The sequence below is a fragment of the Phasianus colchicus genome, chromosome Z (genome assembly GCF_987193195.1).
Source record: "Phasianus colchicus chromosome Z, bPhaCol1.hap1.1, whole genome shotgun sequence".
NCBI lineage: Eukaryota > Metazoa > Chordata > Aves > Galliformes > Phasianidae > Phasianus > Phasianus colchicus.
This window is the reverse complement of record NC_143476.1, coordinates 72,947,378-72,966,643: the sequence shown is the minus strand read 5'-3', so window position 1 is coordinate 72,966,643 and position 19,266 is coordinate 72,947,378. Positions and strand designations below refer to the sequence as shown.

The 19,266-nt window shown below is 38.7% G+C and overlaps 2 protein-coding genes across 4 annotated transcripts in view; one reads left to right on the top strand and one right to left on the bottom strand.

The window, feature by feature from the left end:
* Window positions 1–15,439, bottom strand: part of ERCC8 (ERCC excision repair 8, CSA ubiquitin ligase complex subunit) — a 35,777-nt gene extending 20,338 nt beyond the window's left edge. The window contains exons 1-8 of one of the 3 annotated variants that reach the window (XM_031605449.2): window positions 15,305–15,439; window positions 13,307–13,402; window positions 13,071–13,172; window positions 8,167–8,290; window positions 6,422–6,503; window positions 5,251–5,319; window positions 3,189–3,255; window positions 672–775 (exon numbers count right to left, since the gene is read on the bottom strand). In XM_031605449.2, the coding sequence (XP_031461309.1) occupies window positions 672–775; window positions 3,189–3,255; window positions 5,251–5,319; window positions 6,422–6,503; window positions 8,167–8,290; window positions 13,071–13,172; window positions 13,307–13,402; window positions 15,305–15,381 (721 nt within the window). In that variant the 5' untranslated portion in view covers window positions 15,382–15,439. The other 2 variants (XM_031605450.1, XM_090130954.1) reach the window with 2 other exon arrangements.
* A 133-nt stretch (window positions 15,440–15,572) lies between these two features.
* Window positions 15,573–19,266, top strand: part of NDUFAF2 (NADH:ubiquinone oxidoreductase complex assembly factor 2) — a 38,887-nt gene continuing 35,193 nt past the window's right edge. The window contains exon 1 of the mRNA XM_031605455.2: window positions 15,573–15,727. Within this exon, the coding sequence (XP_031461315.1) occupies window positions 15,601–15,727 (127 nt within the window). The 5' untranslated portion in view covers window positions 15,573–15,600. The remainder of the gene's footprint in view (window positions 15,728–19,266) is intronic.

Below are 19,266 nucleotides of genomic sequence, written 5' to 3'. Positions count from 1 at the left end.
ACTCTTGGTTTCTAAGAGCACGAATCTCCTTGGATTACTTACTTTAAAAGAAAAACAATCATAAAACTGACACATACAACAGCTCATTGCACATACTGCATATAGCTTAGTGGAAACAAATTCCAAAGATTTCACCCGATAAAATCATACATTTTAAAGAAGGATAAAGAGTTAAAACCCAGCTCCATTCTACCATGGCACATCTGACTATGGAATGCAGAAATAAACTCACTGAGATAAGGTATTTCTGCGTTATACAGCAGTACACAATTCAGGCACATCTTTATTTAGGGCTAGAAAAAAAAAAAATCTGCTTACCAAAAATTCAGTCACTTCATTCAGAACCACAATATACAAAGTTTATACTCTCTGATTTAATTTCACATTACTATGTATTTCTCAAAGCAGCGACTGAGGTAATTGTTTGGCTCAAACAGTTAGAACAGACATAATGCTGTTGTCAAAGAGATTTCTTTACACAAGGGTCCCAACCACAAGCAAAATCTTTTTCGGAGAAGTATCGGAATTAAAACTGAACTGCCTGTGTTATGCACTAGGTAACAAATAGGTTATCACAACTGTCCTTGTTGGTCTTGGGATTCAATACATTCACGGAATATAAGAAAACTTCTAGTTAGGCATGAATTACAATCAGTTATACTCTGTATTACCTGCCTCAGAAGATGCTTTTGACTTTTCTCCATTGTGTTGATCAAGTGTAGTCAGACATCCAGATGCTCTCCTCACATCCCATAATTTTACTTTACTGTCAGCACTAAGAAAAACAAATTGGTACTAACATGTGCATTAGGAAAATAAATGCCACTCAAGTCAATAACTGTCTTTAGCCAACCCACCTGGCACTTACACTGGTCCAATGACTATTCTGAACTAGTCATCGTGCAGTCACAGTCAATTTTGTGAAAAGATGGACTTCAGATTTTTGCTTATATGAATCAGTAATTACATCTAGTACACTCAAGGCATCTGTGTGAAGAGTGAATTTCAGTATAAAATATAACACTTTTGCATACATATGCAAACTAGGAATAAATTTGCTAATACTTCTACTGATTAAATTGTAGCTATGGGTTTTAACATAATCTATAATGGTTGACCGGGAACAGTTGGCTTCTGCCAAAACTGTGATTGTCTATGTTACCAGTGACATAAGGAGGAAAAGACCAAGGCACAGACTGCTGCAGGACATTCTGGTTCTTAAACCACACGCTCATGTTACATCTCCACCAGCCATAAAACCTACACCAATCGTTGGTACTTGATTCAAGCTGCACGCATTTGAAAAGCAACAATGCAGGCAGTGCACTTTGATTTGAGCAATTCATGCATACTACAAGACTCCCAAGTATAAACATGAGGTAGATTCATATAAAAAGCCATTTCTAATGCACTGTCACCCGTGTAAATGCATTTAAATGATTTGGATATTTCTCAGCAAATTAACAAAAAAAAAAAACCAACCCCCAAGCAGAAACACAAGTCACTTTTTACCCCAAAAACATCTGTATCTCCTTGATCCACAGCTGGACAGTACACTCAAACTTCTCCTTACATAAACTGTCTTCTAAATGAAATACAACATGCTTTTTCTTGTGCATTCTCATGTTAGATCAATATATTAACAGCGTATAGTATAAATATACTGACTGACCAAAACAAAAACCACCACAAATATTTTAATTTATAATTATTCCATATCTGTTCTGCATCTGACAAAGTTAATGACTAGTTTTTACTTTTGTGCTCACCTTTGCTACTACTATTGATTCTGTTTACTTCCAATTGAAATCTCAACTGAATCTGCTGACACTTTGCTGCAAACAGATGAGATCATAAACAGAGATATCACTGATGTTTATGCTTGTCATAAAGTGAGCAATGAAATGCAAGTAGTTCATTGAACTGTTCTTGACAAGAGCTTACTCAGAGCTTCCTTACTATAGAAGACTACTGTCACAATCTTCGATAATGTAGTTTTTACTGGTTAATCTTTTCAAGTCAATTCTAATGAGCACAAAAGTATTTATCAACATCTTCTCTAATGCCAGGCTTTGAAAAGAACAGAAACTATCTGAAAAACATCTCTCCCATGACTGTTCCAGTCTCGTGACAGAACTACAGAAAGTGCTTATCACCAATAGAAAAATGTAAGGTTTCACCTGCAAACCACATAAAAATCAAACATCTATTTCCCTCTCTCATGCAACAACAAGCAAATACAAAATTGTCTTGGAAAGCAGTCTCATCTGATAAAATAAGATCAGTCTAGATTTCTTTTTTTTCTGCAGTACTAAGTCAATATTCTCACCCTATCTTTCCTTTACCTCAAAGTTGTAAATTCTTACTGGTATTAGTCTTGGCAGAAAGAGACTACATTAAGTTATCAGGAAATAGCAGTCCAGCTATGGTAGAATCATGAAATGGAAACAGAACTATGAGAAACATGTTAAACATGCAATCCTCATAAAGCGAAATAGTAACACAGGTAGATGCAGTTGACAATTACATGACTATGAGGCAAACTGTTTCAAGAGACTTCAACAAACCAGTAATTAATAAAATCAATTTGCTACTATGTCTGTGAAAGAATTTTTCATCTGTGGAAATGAAGTTGCACTGTTACAAAATTTCGCAAAAAGCTTGCCACTCAAGAAATTGAGAATTGTCACATTATAATGAAAAGCTAAAAACTGCAAAAGCTATAGGGAAAGCCAGTATCTTTTACATTGCAAATGACTGGAATGAAAAAAGTGGCTCAAGAGTACCAACATACAATTCATACTGACTGACTTATTTCTGTAAACTATGTCAGCTAAGCTACTGGTGCATAACTGAGTATGATTAACAAGGATGGCACTTTGAGTTAAACGTATTTGACTTGGTTATAAAACAGATCAGCAATATATACACTAATGAACAGCAAGAAGCACCTCTATAATTTGCCTATAATTCTAAATGCTATTAGTATTTCCAAAATTCTGTATTATCTTCCTATAAAATAAGCATCATATGAATAGCTCTTGTCCTAAAAAAGTGACCTGAAGAGCTTCAAAAATGAAGTTTACAATAAAGACTAACTTCCAAAGCAGGCATGAAATGTAAAAAACAGGTACAATAAATACATTAAATTTTCTCATTGCTTTTATTTCATATAACAACATCTCTACCTTGCTGTTGCCAAAACATATTCATGACGTGGGGACCAAGATACTGCCAGTACTTCTTGCCTGTGACCTAGAAACAGCATGAGAAGGCTTAGATAATAATCTAGGAAAATACTTATACACAAATAAAAATCATGCAAATAACTTCTGCAGGATATATCAGTCCAGAACAATAATCTAAATTTTCTGAATTGCAACATAAATTTGGATATTGTGAAAACAAATAGTTTTGAGAGAAAAGATATTTCCCTTTCTACATCTTGCTCATGTGGAACTGCAATAACTTTATGTGATACAAGGAATATTAGATATAATTTTTAACAACTATGGTTTTGCTTGGGTAAGACACAGTACAGAATAGTCACAGTTATTGCAACCATCTTAAGAAATATTATTAAATTCTGTATTAATTCTGATGTTCTCAAATGCAAAAAAAAAAAAAACAACAAAACTTCACCATTTCTTCAGCAAGTCTTTTAAAAAATGTTTATCTTAATTACTTAATTCACCTTTCTTCAGCTTACTCTGAAATACTCAGCTCCCAAATTTCAGATATATTCCCCCTTCTTATATTCAATATATTAAAATACTAAAATAGATGTAATCTTAGCGGTGACATACCCAATGCAGGTTAGCACTAACATTAATACATATGCATACATACACACAAGTGCATGTATACATAAGGGCTACTCCAAAAGTAATGCCACCTATTTTATGACATTGGCCCACAGTCTCAGAGGCAGACGTTGGTGGTATGGCAGTAGAGGCTGAACCTTCCCATCAGTATTCCATTACATTTCATTGCTATGTGACACAGCAGTAGAGGGGCAGTCTGACAAAATGGTATCTGACATAGAAGTGCATATGAAGCAAAAGGTGTGGGACTGAGTTCTTTCATGCGGAAAAAATGGCACCCAGAAGTATTCATTGACACTAGCTGAACATTTATGGAGGCCAAATAGATGGATGTACAAAATGAGCCAATGGGTGGTGCATGAGAGGCAGTGATGACAGCAACATGAAAGACATGCCATGTTCCAAATGATCATGCACATTTTTATAAGCATGGAATGCAGGTTTTTGTTTATCACTGACAAAATGTAAAGCTAATGGCGGTAACTATGCTGAAAAAGTATTCTGTAGATGAGAATTCACTCTATTAAAGAGTGTTATTGTGTTCTTGGTATCTGTTGTGTAATATAGGAAATATTACTTTTGAAACAACATACATACATGTACATATGTGTGCACATCAAAAACATTAAACAAATTTAGACAATAGGAAGTCTAGGGAAACATAAATGCAAGAACTGTAATCATACTTCATGTAACAAGAGAAACACATTGATGCAAAATAGACTAAGTCATATAAATACATTCCTGTTACGCAGTTTAGAGTTAGATGAATCACTTTGTTTATTATATATTAGTTACCTTTCCATTACTTGGCCATATATCATATTCATTTCCAAACAGTAAATATTAGGAGAAACATATTAAGGGCAAATCTCACTAAGTGCAAAAACTAATGGATTACAGAATAAAAAAATCCTACTACTTACTGAATTAAGTCAGTGCAAAGAATTAGATATGATTATTCTAAAAATAGTAGTAGCTTTCTACAGAGAAGCCTCTAAAGATAATTACTAAGAAAAAAAAAATCCATGCAACAACCTTCACAGGTTATTTTGTTAAAAACACAAGATTTTTCTTATTAAAAATACACAAATACAAAAACACCCACCTCCTGTACTGAATTTACATGCACACAAAAACAAGATCAATACTTAAACACGTAATAAACAGTAATTACTATTGATTAGATCATGAAAATGTCCCAACATCTGTAGCAACTGTTCATTAACATTTGTGTTCTCCAATTCATTAGCACTAGGACTAACACCCAGAGGAATCTTTAACACTGTGTAACTTTCACAACTGACACTAAATACATCAGTCATGTTATTTACAAAGAATACATTGTATATAGTGTTTCTTTACAAGGCCTGGTTTACTCAAAGTAGTTATTGTTCAGCATTTTATGTTTCAGACTAAAAAGTACCCTGCAGAATGTGAGAACAGGATCCAGACTTCAAGTCACAGAGCTGTACTTTGGGGCTTTTGGTACCAACTGTAAACAAGAGAAACAAAGACAGTTGAAAAAAAAAAACAAAAAACAAAAAAACCTCAACACAACCATCATTTGAAAGAACAACAACCCAATCTTAGCAATGACAAAGAAAAAGAAGAAAAATGACAGCTGCATAACTGTTCATTTAGTCAAAGCAACACATTCTGCAACAGAATTACATTTTCAAGCCAACTAAATTTACCCTACAACAAGCAGAAAGTAGGAACTGGGAGCAAATAAGACAGTACTTAAGTATCTCGAGTATTAAAAATATGATCTTTTCTTTAAATATTTTATGTCTAATCATAGTAACATCCTGCAGTTGTAAGCAATACGTACACTATTGACCTGGTTAATGGGATTGAGTGCACCCTCACTAAGTTTGCAGGTGACACCAAAATGGGAGAAAGTCAATGTGCCTGAAGATAGGAAGGCCCTTCAGAGGGATCTGAACAGGCTGGATATTTAAAGGAGGTTGTGGCCACCCTCTTATTCAGCGTAACTAGTGATAGGATGAAAGGGAATGCCCTCAAGTTGCACCAGGGAAGTGAACGCAAAAGGGTGGCTAGTCACTGTTCCTGGAGATGTTAAAGAAACATGTAGATGAGGTACTAAGGAATACGGCTTAGTGGGGAAACATTGGCGGTGGGTGGATGGTTGGATTGGATGATCTTGGAGGTCTCTTCCAAACTTGGTGACTCTATGATTCTATGGATGCTTTCCTGGGTAAACTATTCCAGAGAATCTGCCTTAGCGGAGGTTAGACTACGTTATCTTCAGAGGTCCCTTCCAACACCTACAATTCTGTGATGCTGTGTGCGATTGATTCTATAACACAATAACTCTTAGATGTTACTTAAGTACATAAAGGTAATCTAGCTAGGAATTTTCATCTAGAAGGTGAATGGAATGATGCATTATTTCAGAAGACTAAGTACGATACTCTCATGAATATCATCCAAATAACTGAAGATATTTTAACAATGTCTTTTTTATGAAGTCTGAAATTACATAAGGACAGGAGAAGAACAAATTTGAATATTACTTGCTTTTTAGCACAATTGCCTAAATACATAATGAAATTCTTGTAACACCCACATACCTGCTATTAAACAATGTTTTGTAGCAACTGGAGACATGTGATGGCTATAGACTGTTCCCTCAAACTGAAATACATCTGCAGGCTAACGATAAAAAGATCAGATTAGTTAGAGTACAAATACATTATCAGAATGTACATCTTTGTTATTATTTTTTCAACTGATGGCTACAAATAAAATACAAATATTCCTATTTGCACACTAACAATAACTTTCCTGGTTAGAAACCTGATCATACAAACACTGCAAAGTAAGTCTGCTCACAACACCAGACAATTATGCCAGTGCTGGGAAGTGATCCAGAAGAAAGCCCAAGGAAGCTCATCAGAAACATCGCTGGAAAAGATGTAAGGATTATCAAAGATCAAAAGAGAGCAAACAAAGTTGCAGCACAAAGACTAAAGTCAATAAGAAAGCGAGCTTAGCCTAAACCCAGAAGCTCACTGTCAGCTCACAAATCTGACATGCTAAGTTTCATGCTGAAAAGTAATCTATGTATCCATATAGATCTATACTGATACATAAAACAAACAAACAATATAGAAAGCAAAAAAGCCCCCACACAGTGATGAGCTGCCTTATCAGTGTTAAAAATATTGAAATACAACAATGGCTTTAATAATCAGTACAATGACTTCCTGGTACAACTGCTTTGTCATCCCAGTCTAAAATACTGTAAAAAAAGAAAAGAATTTCACTCTGAGTTGTATGTATATTTTGTGGAAGAACAAGTCAATCAGTAACCTTCACACAAACACTGTGTTTTCTAAGTAAGTGATGCTCAGAGACACCAGAAATATGAACAGAATATTCCATTTAAGAGAATACCTAAAAGAATATCCAGTGACTGCAAACATGCCTCACATCTCATAAAGAGAGATCAAAAGTGATACTCTATCATGTTTCTAGGGTAACAGATTTTTTTATTTTATTTTTTTAATTCTTTCACCATGTATTGAAACAACATTCAAATACTGTCAGTGTAAATTCATTAATATACATGCATACTGGAAACAATAAATACATAACTCAGCAATCATGTGCTAAGAGTAATGAGTCTGAAAAACCTAAAAGTCTGCAAAATCTGTTAACTTTAATTAAGTCAGTTACAATGGTTAAGATTTTCTCACTGGTTTCTCCCATTCTCCAACAATTCACTATGAGAAAGAGTGTTTATAACGGTCAGAACAACAGAATTTTGGATTCAGTGACCAAGCATGTCCTCTCCAAACTCATTAGACTACTGCTCTGCATATAGAACACTTTGTCCTCTTTAATTTCAAACGTCAAGAAGACCAGTCCTTCTAAAGCATTATTTACATCTTAGTTAACAAAAATAACTAGCTCTGCTGTACAGTACTGTTGCTGCACAGCTCAACTCAAACAAACAAAACCGAGTATTTCCTGAGAAAAACACAATTCCTAAGAAGGAACAAGAGCTTCAGACACTTCTTGGTGGACAAATAAATAATTTACATAGCATAACATAAACTAGCTACATTCCTGCTTGCAGCAAAAGCAGAAAGGAACTGTCCTAAGAGCTCCAAGCTCCCATACAGTTTAGACAATCAGGTCCCCTGATACAGACAGGTGCACACCAATGTTCAGTGCCACACTACTGCTGCTCTCACAACTGGTTAGTTTTTGTCATTCTAAATGCCCAGTTCTGTCAGGTTCAGGATGAACTGCGGATATGGAATAAATGACATGTATCAAAAAAGCCTAGCAAGCAAAGAAATTCTCTTACTTGTAAAGTATTAGTATCCCATATTTTCAAGGTTTTATCAAATGAGCTCGATGTAAACATTCCAGTATCATGAGGATACCACTGGACTGTCTCCACACTGAACTTATGTGCATCAGGATGGCTCCTAAAATTAAAAGGTTTCAATTGGTTAGTGTCTCAATAATTGGCTTATAATTGTCTTGATATTCAATAACTTGAATAAGTAACTAGCTTTTTATTTGTTTCTTTGCTTTGATTATACTAAGTTTTCAAGATGAACTAGTTATTTTGGTGCCTCAATTTCCAAACAGTCAATGTAAATTACTTCACAGAGCCCTTATTTCAGGAAAGCATGAATCATTTACCCCTTAAAAAAATGGTATTTATGGCATGTCACAAGTTAAATTCTGAATCTGGGGCACAAAAGACAGTAGAATTTTTCAATTCTTATACTTAAAGTTATAATGTTTAAGGTTAAGACCTAACACTACAAACCATTTACATTTGTGAAATCCCACTGTCTTAGAACCAAACACACTGAAATATACAATCACATAAACAGTTCAAAAAATCCATGAATAGCAAATAATTACAGCTACACAATTACTGGAATTTCAAGTAATTGAAGCTACCAAACAGCGGCAGACTGAGTTAATAAGAGGTTTTTTCCTGTTTGTTTTTTGCATTTACAAATGAAACACTCAATTCAACTGCATATAGTAATAAGAAGTGATATAAATAATAATATATTGATACTACTGGGAAGAATGGACACCAGAGCCAACATTTACAACTTCAGGACATGATTCAACCAGACTCTAAATGCTATAGGCAGCTCTGTATATCTGGTAGGCCACATGTATCTGAGCTGGATCCACATGGATTCAACTTGAGGGTCCAGTACAACCCTCAACAACGATTCAGAAGCATCATGCTGTCAAATTAACCCGGTAGGCAGAAAAGCACCATCAGAGCTTCTTGTTCAATCATTCACTTCCCCCAGGTGGGATGGGAGAGAGAACTGTAAACACAGAACTGAGAAAACCTATTGTCTGAGATTAAGACAGTTTAATAAATCAAAGGGAAATAAAACACACAATCACAGAACGGCCAGGGTTGGAAGGGATCTCAAGGATCATGAAACTCCAACCCCCTGCCACATGCAGGGCCACCAACCTCCTCATTTAATGCTAGACCAGGCTGCCCAGGGCCCCATCCAATCTGGCCTTGAACACCTCCAGGGACAGAGCATCCACAACCTATCTGGGCAGCCTGTTCCAGTACCTCACCACTCTCTCTGTAAAGAATTTCCCCCTGACGTCCAACCTAAACCTCCCCTCCCTCAACTTCAAACCATTTCCCCTCGTCCTGCCGTTATCTACCCTTTCAAATAGTTGATTCCCTTCCCCTCTGTAGGCTCCCTTTAGATATTCAAATCCTGCAATGAGGTCTCCCCGCAGCCTGCTTTTCTCCAGGCTGAACAAGTCCAGCTCCTTCAGCCTGTCTTCATAGGGGAGGTGCTCCAGTCCCCTGATCATCTTCATGGCCCTCCTCTGGACCCTCTCCAACAGCTCCCCGTCTTTTTTGTACTGGGAGCTCCACACTTGGACGCAAACAACCAACTAAGCAAAACAATCATAGAAATAAATAAGTAAATAAAATAAAAGCAACTGCTCACCACCAAGTGACTGAACTCCAGCCAGTCCCAAAGCAACAGCAAGCCCTAGAAAACATATCTTTCCCTCACTCCACCCACCACCTTCCCCCTGCCATTCCAAGTTCACATGACATTGTATGGTATGGAATATCTCCTTGGTTAATTCAGATCAAGCACTTGGGCTGTGCTCCCTCACAACCTATTGTCCATCCCCAATCTATTTGTTGAGGGTCAGAGTGGAAAACAATGAAAACCTCAATTAGCATAAGTACCATTCAAAAACAGCTAAGATACTGGTGTATTATCAACATTCTTCAGGCCACAAATCCAAAACACAGCACCACATAAGCTACAATGAAAAGAAATAGCTCCACCCCAGCCAGATCCAGCATACATACTAAAGCAGTCCAACTGGCTCCATCTCAAGCAAGCAAAGAGCTCACAGGATTTCTTCACTACTTTCAAGTCTCCTGGCCTCCAAAGTGACAACTATTGCAACGGAATCATTGTGTAAATGCTGATCCAGATCTGCACAGATCAGGCACTACATGTCAGCTAATAAAGCTTCTTGTTTACTTGGGTTGCTAGAAAGCACAGAAGATATCTTACGTCTTTAAAAAGAGTGAGCCTTAAGCCAGCACTGACAATACTAATAACTACTGAGCAACTATAGAGTTTAGATTAATAACTTATCCTTGGTTATTTCTAAGTGATTACCCTGTAACTTTGCCACAATGCTTAGCATCCCCTGATTTTGAGCACATTTCCTACAGGGGAGTAAGCTAAAAATCTTCAGTACTTCAAGGCCAAGAAACCAAACCCAACTCGGTATGAACTTAACTCCTGTAGAGTCATTTGTACAAATCCACGCAGAAATATCCCAATTCACTATCCAATAAAAACTAAATTCACTGAACTAACTACCACCTTCGTGCATTAAATACAAGTGTACAAAACTGGACTTTGTTCAGCACTACACCAAAATCATCATTTCTTCTACATTCTCTCTTAAGTAGCTCTGCTGGAACCACCTTTGGTGAAGCTGGGCTTAGTAGTGGCCACGTGCCATTCCACTTCATCTCTCAAGGCTGTATATTTTTCTAATTCATTTTATATGCAGTGTTTTTCGCCACTAGTAAGGAAATACCAACCTTTTAAAGTAAGGAAAATACAGAATGAATTACATGGACAGTAAAGTCACTGATATTGACTCATCCTGGACAGTTTTCAAATAGAGAAGACCTACAGAAGCATCAACTATGTTATCGAGAAGCTGGTAAAGTTTGTTTACTCTTAAATGTCAGTTTTTGCCCCATGACAGCATGAATCATATGAAACCAAGTAAAGGTTGGAGTGCTGACTCCGAACAAGGAAGGAAAAATCTAGACAACTTCTATTCCAATGGTGACTCCAAATCTATGTAAGAAACATTAGGTATGTTGCAATCTAATATTAGGAATCACCTTCTCTAATGGTCTAAACTATTGGACCCTCAGCTGTCCCAGGTCAGAATCTACTCAGAAATACCCTCACAGGACACCTAACAAGAACTTTTTCTTAAAGCAATTTCCTGACCAGAGTTGCTTCGCACCCTGCAAACTTGGATCACAAACAAATCCTTTTAGCATGTCATTATCATTCATTTTAAAGATAAGAAACAATCAGATCAAAAGTATTTCTCACTGGTAATCAAAAATTCATTTATAGTGTTGGAAGTCTGCATAGATAATATTCCAATATCTGAAGCTATGCATGTAGCTAAGTAGCTGCAGTAAGTATTTAAAACATACCAGGAAACTAGACAGATACTTGGAATAAAGCATAATAATAATTTAAGGCATAAAACTTACTACAGTAGCTTTAAGCAAAAACAATAGCAACATCATTCAGAACATTGTTCTACATGAAATAAGATTCTACTACTATGATTTAATCTTCTGTACAAGTGATGAGAAATAAAAGATGGATCTATATAAATAAGCACCTACTCAAGAGGCCGACTGCCAACTAGCCATACTGAAATAGAATTTTCAAGTTTGGAATGCTTCAACTGACTAGACAGATAAGGAAACAAAGCATGATTTTAGTACAGATTAATCATTTTTCTTATACTGTGTGTTAGCAGTCCATGTTTCTTCAGTTTTCTGCGTCTGTTCCAGAATTCACTTTTGTTTTTAGGTTCAGGGATACACATTCATTACTAGCTCTTAACTACAATTTTAAGTTATTTTATTCAAGTAGTCCCCCACACACAACACTTCACAAGTGCAGCAGATTATGTTCTTATGCATTTGTTTTTATTTATGTTCTATTAATCTTTTCTTCTTCTTCTTCTTATTATTATTATTATTGCCCAACATACCAATCTGAGGCTGTTACTGTTATAGATATGTTTTGTGCTTGTTGATACTACTCACCAAGTTCTTAAACTGCAAATAACTTAAAGGCTAGGAAAACACAAGGAGAAAATGCAGGTACTAATCTTTTACAGAGTTGGATATGTGTCATTGTTACTTTTAGACAAAGTCCTAACCTAACAGAATATCTAAGCACAAATTAAAAAGAGATTTTGCCAATAATCTACAAACCTACACTACCTGCAGAATGGTCTCACACAGCAATAAAGGTTTTGAGTCTTTATACTGATTCTTTCGACTAGCATGGTAATACCTTGGGTCTTCAGAAAAATATGACCTATTTTTTTCAGTAACACATCTGTCCTCATTCAAACATTCCTAAAAAGTTCTGTATTAATTAGTACTGCAACTACATGGTGCTAACTGGAGAACTTAAAATAAGCAATTGTAAAGCCAGTAACAGAGAGAAAATAAAACCAACAACTACAAACCTCAGATTTTATTTCCCATCTGCTTAACAATCATGCAAAATCATTTTTCCTTTGTTTAAACATATAACTACTCCAAAATACATAAAATTATATATATATACTGTGGAATGCAAAGAATATTCCTACAGCTCCAAAGTGAAACTGCCAGAGACCTGCTCAAAGAATATTAATAAATACTCATTGCAAAGATATAACAAGTAACTTTTGTTATGTAGCAAATGACATATATCTTTGCAAAGCTTCTACAATTTTTCTCTTTATGCCAGAAACATAATCTGTAACGCTAGCCATCACCAAACATTTCTAGTATAAAGCCTCTTTATCCTAAACATAAGCATGCATATTACTCTGTTAATTTGATGCTAGTCTTACAATGGATATCAATATTAACTTTTAATAGTTTTTTCTTTGAGTACTTACCTTCCCACAGAACAAAGTGCTTTACATGTGTAATTTGGTTTTCTGCTCAAGTTTTCAAGGTCATAAAGAACAATAACACCATCTGAGCCCCCTGATAACATGCTGAAAGTATAAATAAAACACACAGGTTACAAAAGGTAAGATCTCAACCTGCTAAATGTAATTAAGGATTCTGCTATAAAATAATGGCCAAGACATAGTGAAATGATTTTTGCCAAACTTAAGTATATACTTACTATCTTCCCTCAACAGGCTCAATATCAAGGGTGTTAATACCACTGCCATGTATTCTTTCCACATCTCTATCTTTATTTAATTCTAAATTTAGAACCCTGAAAAAAAAATAGAAGAAAATTTAACAGAAAAGTGAGATGAAAAATATGAACAGATTTTTAAGATATCACTATAACTCTATACAGTGCACAGCATGATTTCATTCTCCCTCGGTGCATCTAACACCCCATCTATTTATTCTTGCAAAATAAGCTTACAGAGACACAAAACAAGATTAAAAGTTTGGCAGAAAAAGTGTTTTATCATTGGTATTGTTGGAAGTTAAGAGGCAAGAAAATTTGTAAGACAGGCTCAAAGGAATATCAAAGTTGCATTTGAGGCCAACACATGAAGCATCAAAACAAGAAAGTAGTTTGAAAAAATACAGATAGGGTAAACATCAAGAAGTATTTGTCATTTTTGTGACAAATATTAATCACTTGCAAGCTTCAGTACGCTTCATCACTCCTACTTGGAACTATGGACACCTAGTGGACAAATTTTTTTAGTTTAATAAATCTCACTATTCTCTTTTACTACTACTTTATGTGTTTATTACTTTGTGTGTTATATCTTCTTAAGAAAAAAAAAGCCTACACTATCCACATGGTGTAGCTTCCAATAGTTTCCTGATCTAGTGATCAGAAAAAATTCTAATATCTTGTAATACTTTCTGTGGGAAGCTTGAACTGTTAGAGGCAGAATGATCAACAGTATGCACAGACATGCTTCAGGCTAGTTCAAAATATGTAGAATAGAATAGAATTATGTGAGAATTTTGATATTCACAGAATACTTAAAATTCTGAGCTCAGACTGAAGCAGTATCTCACCTTAAATAAATGTTTTGGAACTAAATTTCAATCACATGCCTCAAATCTATTGAAGACGATGTGTGATTCCTATTAATTCAAAACAAAAATGCAGAGGAGGTAAAAATGTTAGGTATGTGGTTTTTTCAGCAATATAAACTGTGCCCATTTTGCTACTTTCTCAACAGTGAATGCAACAGAGAAGTTGACAGGGCACAAAGTACCTATTTTGATACAATGCAAATCAGAAATGAGCTTCCTGAATTAGGGCAATTCCACCAATTACAACTATAAATTCCATACTTTATATTGATAATCTATTTTTATTATAGATTCTTTGTATACACAGTCACAAAATCCCAACTGAAGGCAAATACACAGGTAACACACAGCAACCTTGGTGTGAGAATCCAAAACACAAATCCTTCCAGCTGACAGATGCAGTTCTGCAAGTAACTGCACATAGACTGGCTTTACCTCGTTTATGTTGAAGAATAGCTGCAAAACGGATTCTTTACTAATGACCAAGTATCATCACATTACTGTCTTTGACAGTTGTACCAATAAGCCCCTCACTTCAATCACCACTTTCCAGAAAAGCTTTTACAAACAGAACAACAATCCTGCATCCAACTCTTTTGTCAGCAGCCAACAGGTGTGGTTATGAGAAAATCGAGGTCGAGCTGATGCATGAGCCCCAGCACCACCTAGGTCTCGCCTTTTCGTGAAACACAGCATAGTCACACGTCAGTGGAAACAGCCTGAGTGCGGTAAGGCAGAACAGGCGGTGACACCGCGCCGCACCTTATCGCCGTCGGCATCCAACCCACTCACACCCCACTCATCCGCTTGCTCTAGGGCAATTCCCAACTGCCAACACAAATCCTACCGAACCCTTCCCAGATGAGTACCGGCGCGTACCGTACAGCCTCTGCCGGCTGCGCCAGGTCACGCTGGAGAACTGCCACCCGCTCCGCCCCAGCTCGCCCCGCTCCCGGGGCAGGCGGTGGGGCAAGCCCGGCCCTCGGCCCGCGCGGAAGAGAGGACGGCCCCAGGCCCCGCCTCAGGCCAGCCCCCAAGCTTGAAGCAGCAGCTGCGGGCCCGCCCCACGCAGCCTCGCCTCAGCCTTTTTCCCCCCAGGCCCCGCTACCTGCGGGTGGACTCAGCCCGGCGCAGCCGCAAGGGATCGTCGAGCCCGGCCTGACGAGCCGAAATAAACCCCAACATGGTAGAACGGCGCCGCCGCTCGACACCGCTCCGCCATCTTGGGCCTGTGCTGGGCCAGATTGGCTGGAGGTAGGAAGGCTTCCGCCAATCGCGAGCGGTGTTGCTGGCATGCCCGCCAGCGAGCGGGAGGAGATGACGAAGTAGGGCCACGTGATTGGCGCCGCGGGGGCGGAGCTGCCTGCGGGGGGGGGGGGGGGGAGTCGCGCGCGCGCTGCAGGAATGGGCCGCGCCTGGCAGGCGCTGCGGGCACTGCGCCTGCGGCTCCTGGGGCCGGGGAAGGAGCTGGTGGGCACCGACCAGTTCGGCAACAAGTACTACCGCGTGCCTCAGCACCAGACCGGCGCAGGTAGGCACGGGGCCACCCCTCGGGTTGCCTCGCCGGGACCCGGATCGAGCGCGGTGGCGCAGCCCGCGGCAGCGCGAGTGGCGCGGCGTCCGGGGCGGGGGCTGCAGGGAACGCCGCCCCGCGCTGAGGGCGCCGCCCCGGGCGGCGGAGGGCAGAGTGACGCCTCCCGCCCTCGTCGCGGGTCGCGGAGCGGTCGCGAGGGCGGAAAGCGGGCGGCTTTGGAGGGGCGGCGGGCGGCTGCGGGCCGTGGCTCGGTTTGAAGAGCGCCGAGTTTCGGTTTGAGGAACCTCGGTGTGCTTGCGCTGCGTCCTCACGTCGTGCTGCGCGGGCGCTGCTCGGCGCCGCGTCATTTAACGAAAGAGGCGTGTCTGAAGGTGCGTGAGTGCACGTGCTGCAGTGCGTACAGCCACTCTACCTCTCTCCATGTACGGCCTTTCTTGCCCGCTTGCTGTACGAGGTGTGTTACATGGCTGCTCCCCGTGCAGACCTGTGCCCCGTGGTGCGGTGGATCAGAAGCGTAAGGTGTGAGGCTGCAGCCCTGCAGGTCGGCGCCCTTCCTGCAGTGCGAGGGCAGGCACGCGTCTCCCCTTCTGACACGAATCATGTTTCCTGCAGTTCTGCATCCTGGCAGTTCCCTGACTGGTTTTGTTGCACGCTTTTTGAAGGCCTGGAAGTGATATTGAATACATCTGCTGGACTAGCGTCTGGAAGAGTGATAGGAGTGTGTCTTTGTCCACTGTGTGTAGTTCCTGTGGCTTACTATGACAATGGGACAATTCCAAGCTTTCTCTGCTTTTCTTTCAGCTTCTCTCCGTTGCAGCTCATGGTGACTTTGAGAGGTGTACAAAAGGATTGTAAGGGAAATGGTCTGTATTCTGGACAAATTTGTATTCCAGTTCAGAGGGCTTCATAGAGCAGAGTTCACAGACTGAAAACTTCTCTTACTCATGTAATCTTCAGTTGTTAGGCTGGGTGGAAAAAGGAGTCGAAACAGCAGCCGCAAGAGTCAGAGGAGTAGATACAGTGCAATGCTCTGTGTCTGTGCTTGCTTATCAGTCGAAGCATAGATGCCTTGCATTCCAATATAGCGATAATTGAAAACCAGTGAATTTCAGATTTAATGAGATGTGGGGAAGAAATATTTCAGATGATGACAGTGCCAAGTAATGAACAGATATCCTTAAAGAGGTTCGTGGTTTCAGACACAGATGAATAGCTGCTTTTTCTCAAGACCCAGACCTGGGGCTTGCCTTTGTTTCAGACTGGCAGAGGGATTCTAGCTTCAGCTGGGGGCAAGAATAGAGTATGCAAACAATATCTTGTGTCTTCATGTGTTTTAAGCAAAAGCTGTCTGCCAGCTTTCTTATGGTCTGTGCTGATCTTTGATGGAGGTTAGAATAGAATTGCATGGAGCTTGTGATGCAAATAATTGATGTCCTGTATCTTTCAGTTGTCGTTTTCTTTACTCAGTCCTGGTTCTCCAGCTCCCTTGATTGCTGGGGCCTTGTCTACCTTAGTAAGGAGTGAAACAGGCAGATCAATGGATCTGTGTGGTCAATTTCAAGTTTTCCTCAAGTTTTTCAACATGTGATTCAGAGAGTTTACTTATAACGTTCTGTCTGCTTCTCAGAACTAAATGTCTGCAGTATGTCTAGTTCGAAGTTTGCAAGGGGAAGGAGGGAGGAGAGGGAAGAAGTGCAAATGACGTGCACTTGGCCACCATACTGTCTTGGCACCCAGTATCTTGTTAGGTTTTGAAATGTTTCAAAATGAGGATTCCATCTTTAAAATAAACAAATGGCAAAACAAACCAACAGACAAAACAAACAAACAAACCTGACCAAATCAAAGCAACAATTTGTATACACAACCTACTTTGAGATCCAAATCGGCACGTGATAAGTAGATAAGTAGAGTCAACTGCCTTGAATCAAATCACACTGTTGGTGTAGTCTCAGAAGTATCCTAGATCTGGGATGTGTCAGTCAAAATCAGAATGTGGTCAGCTTACATGGAGCCAACCTCTACTGGTTTCCAGTCAAATGTCTTGCACTCCTAATTTTGACAGTATTTGAATTCTTAGGTTATTATATTATTTTTAGCAACTTGAATGTATTTGTAGTATAGGGAATCACTGTGGTTTCCAGCCTTCAGTGGCATGCAAAGGTTCTAATTTTAGCAGCTATTTGCATTATTTTGCAAAGGTCTGGAAGTAATGGCAAAAATATGTGCATGAAGAGTTTCTTAGTTCTCCTGAGTGAACAGAGAAACACTTGACAATTTGGAATGGAAAGCAAGGAAGATGTAAGACTGAGCAGTTCTGAGGGTGCTTGTATTAATTCCAATGAAAGAGACAAGTGTCAAAAATTCCTAAAATGGAAGAATGAGGAGTTAGTAGATTGAGTAGGAGAAGGCAATGCTAGAAATAGAAAAGAAGTTGAGAAAAAATTATGAGCTTCGGTACAGGGGAAGGACTCTGAGGGAATGGTTCTGCCCACAGAAGTACAAAATAATTAGTGAGATTTAGGGTAGTTAATTTTCTTGAAGTATGGAAATTCAGATGCAGGAGAACTGAAGGCACGTTGTGTGATATTTATCAGAGAAGAAAATCACCTTCAGAGAAAAGTCAGACCTTTGACACTTAAATAACGTAGGGTCATTTGTAGAAAAGGTGACTCTATTTAATAACATTATGCAAGTGTTTTTTTTTTTCCTACAGGATTAGTTGTAAGTGATGAAAATGGTTAAATATTACAACTGCTTTTTGCTTGTCATGAGACAAACATTCAGCATAGCTCATTAAATCTGAGATAACTCTTCAGTTGCAAGTCTTCAGTTGGGTGTGATAGAAGATGGGAGTGGATGGATGGGTAGTGGAGATTAATGGCTCATTTCAGTATCACAGACAAGCATTTTTCTAAACAGCCTAGATTTATCAATGTAGTTTTTCTAACTGTATATCTGGCTACAGAATCTTGAACATTTTAGGTCAGTTTTGTACTTCTTATCTTTTCTAAAGACTTATTCAGACAACTTACATTTAAACACATTTCCTTAATTTGTACTGTCATTTATTAAAAAGACTCATAGTTGAAATGAGCAATCCCATGAAATACTGGCATGTAGGAGTTAGAAGAGTCATTTAGCAACAAGAGATGAGTTTAAATGCTTAAAGCATTTCTCTGTATGAAACAACTGACCAAGGTTAGACTCAGCTTGGTGTTGTAGCTTACCAGGAATAGCAGGAAGAAGACATGAAATGTTCTATATCTAAGTCTGTATATGTTACATAAACTTTGCATTAAGGGACATGTATTGCCTGAGCCTGTGATATGATCTGAGCTTTAAGATGAAATCTGGTATGTAAGACTCATTTCCCAGTATTCTTGTCAGTACTGTGAGGCAGAAGTGGCAAAGTTTCTGTGGGAAACCTTTTCATGTGGAATACCTGCTTACGTTCACATAAAAAATCTTTATGTGGGGTATAGTTTATTATGAAAAGCCAGAAATGTGCAAATAAAAATCTGTTTAAGAAGATT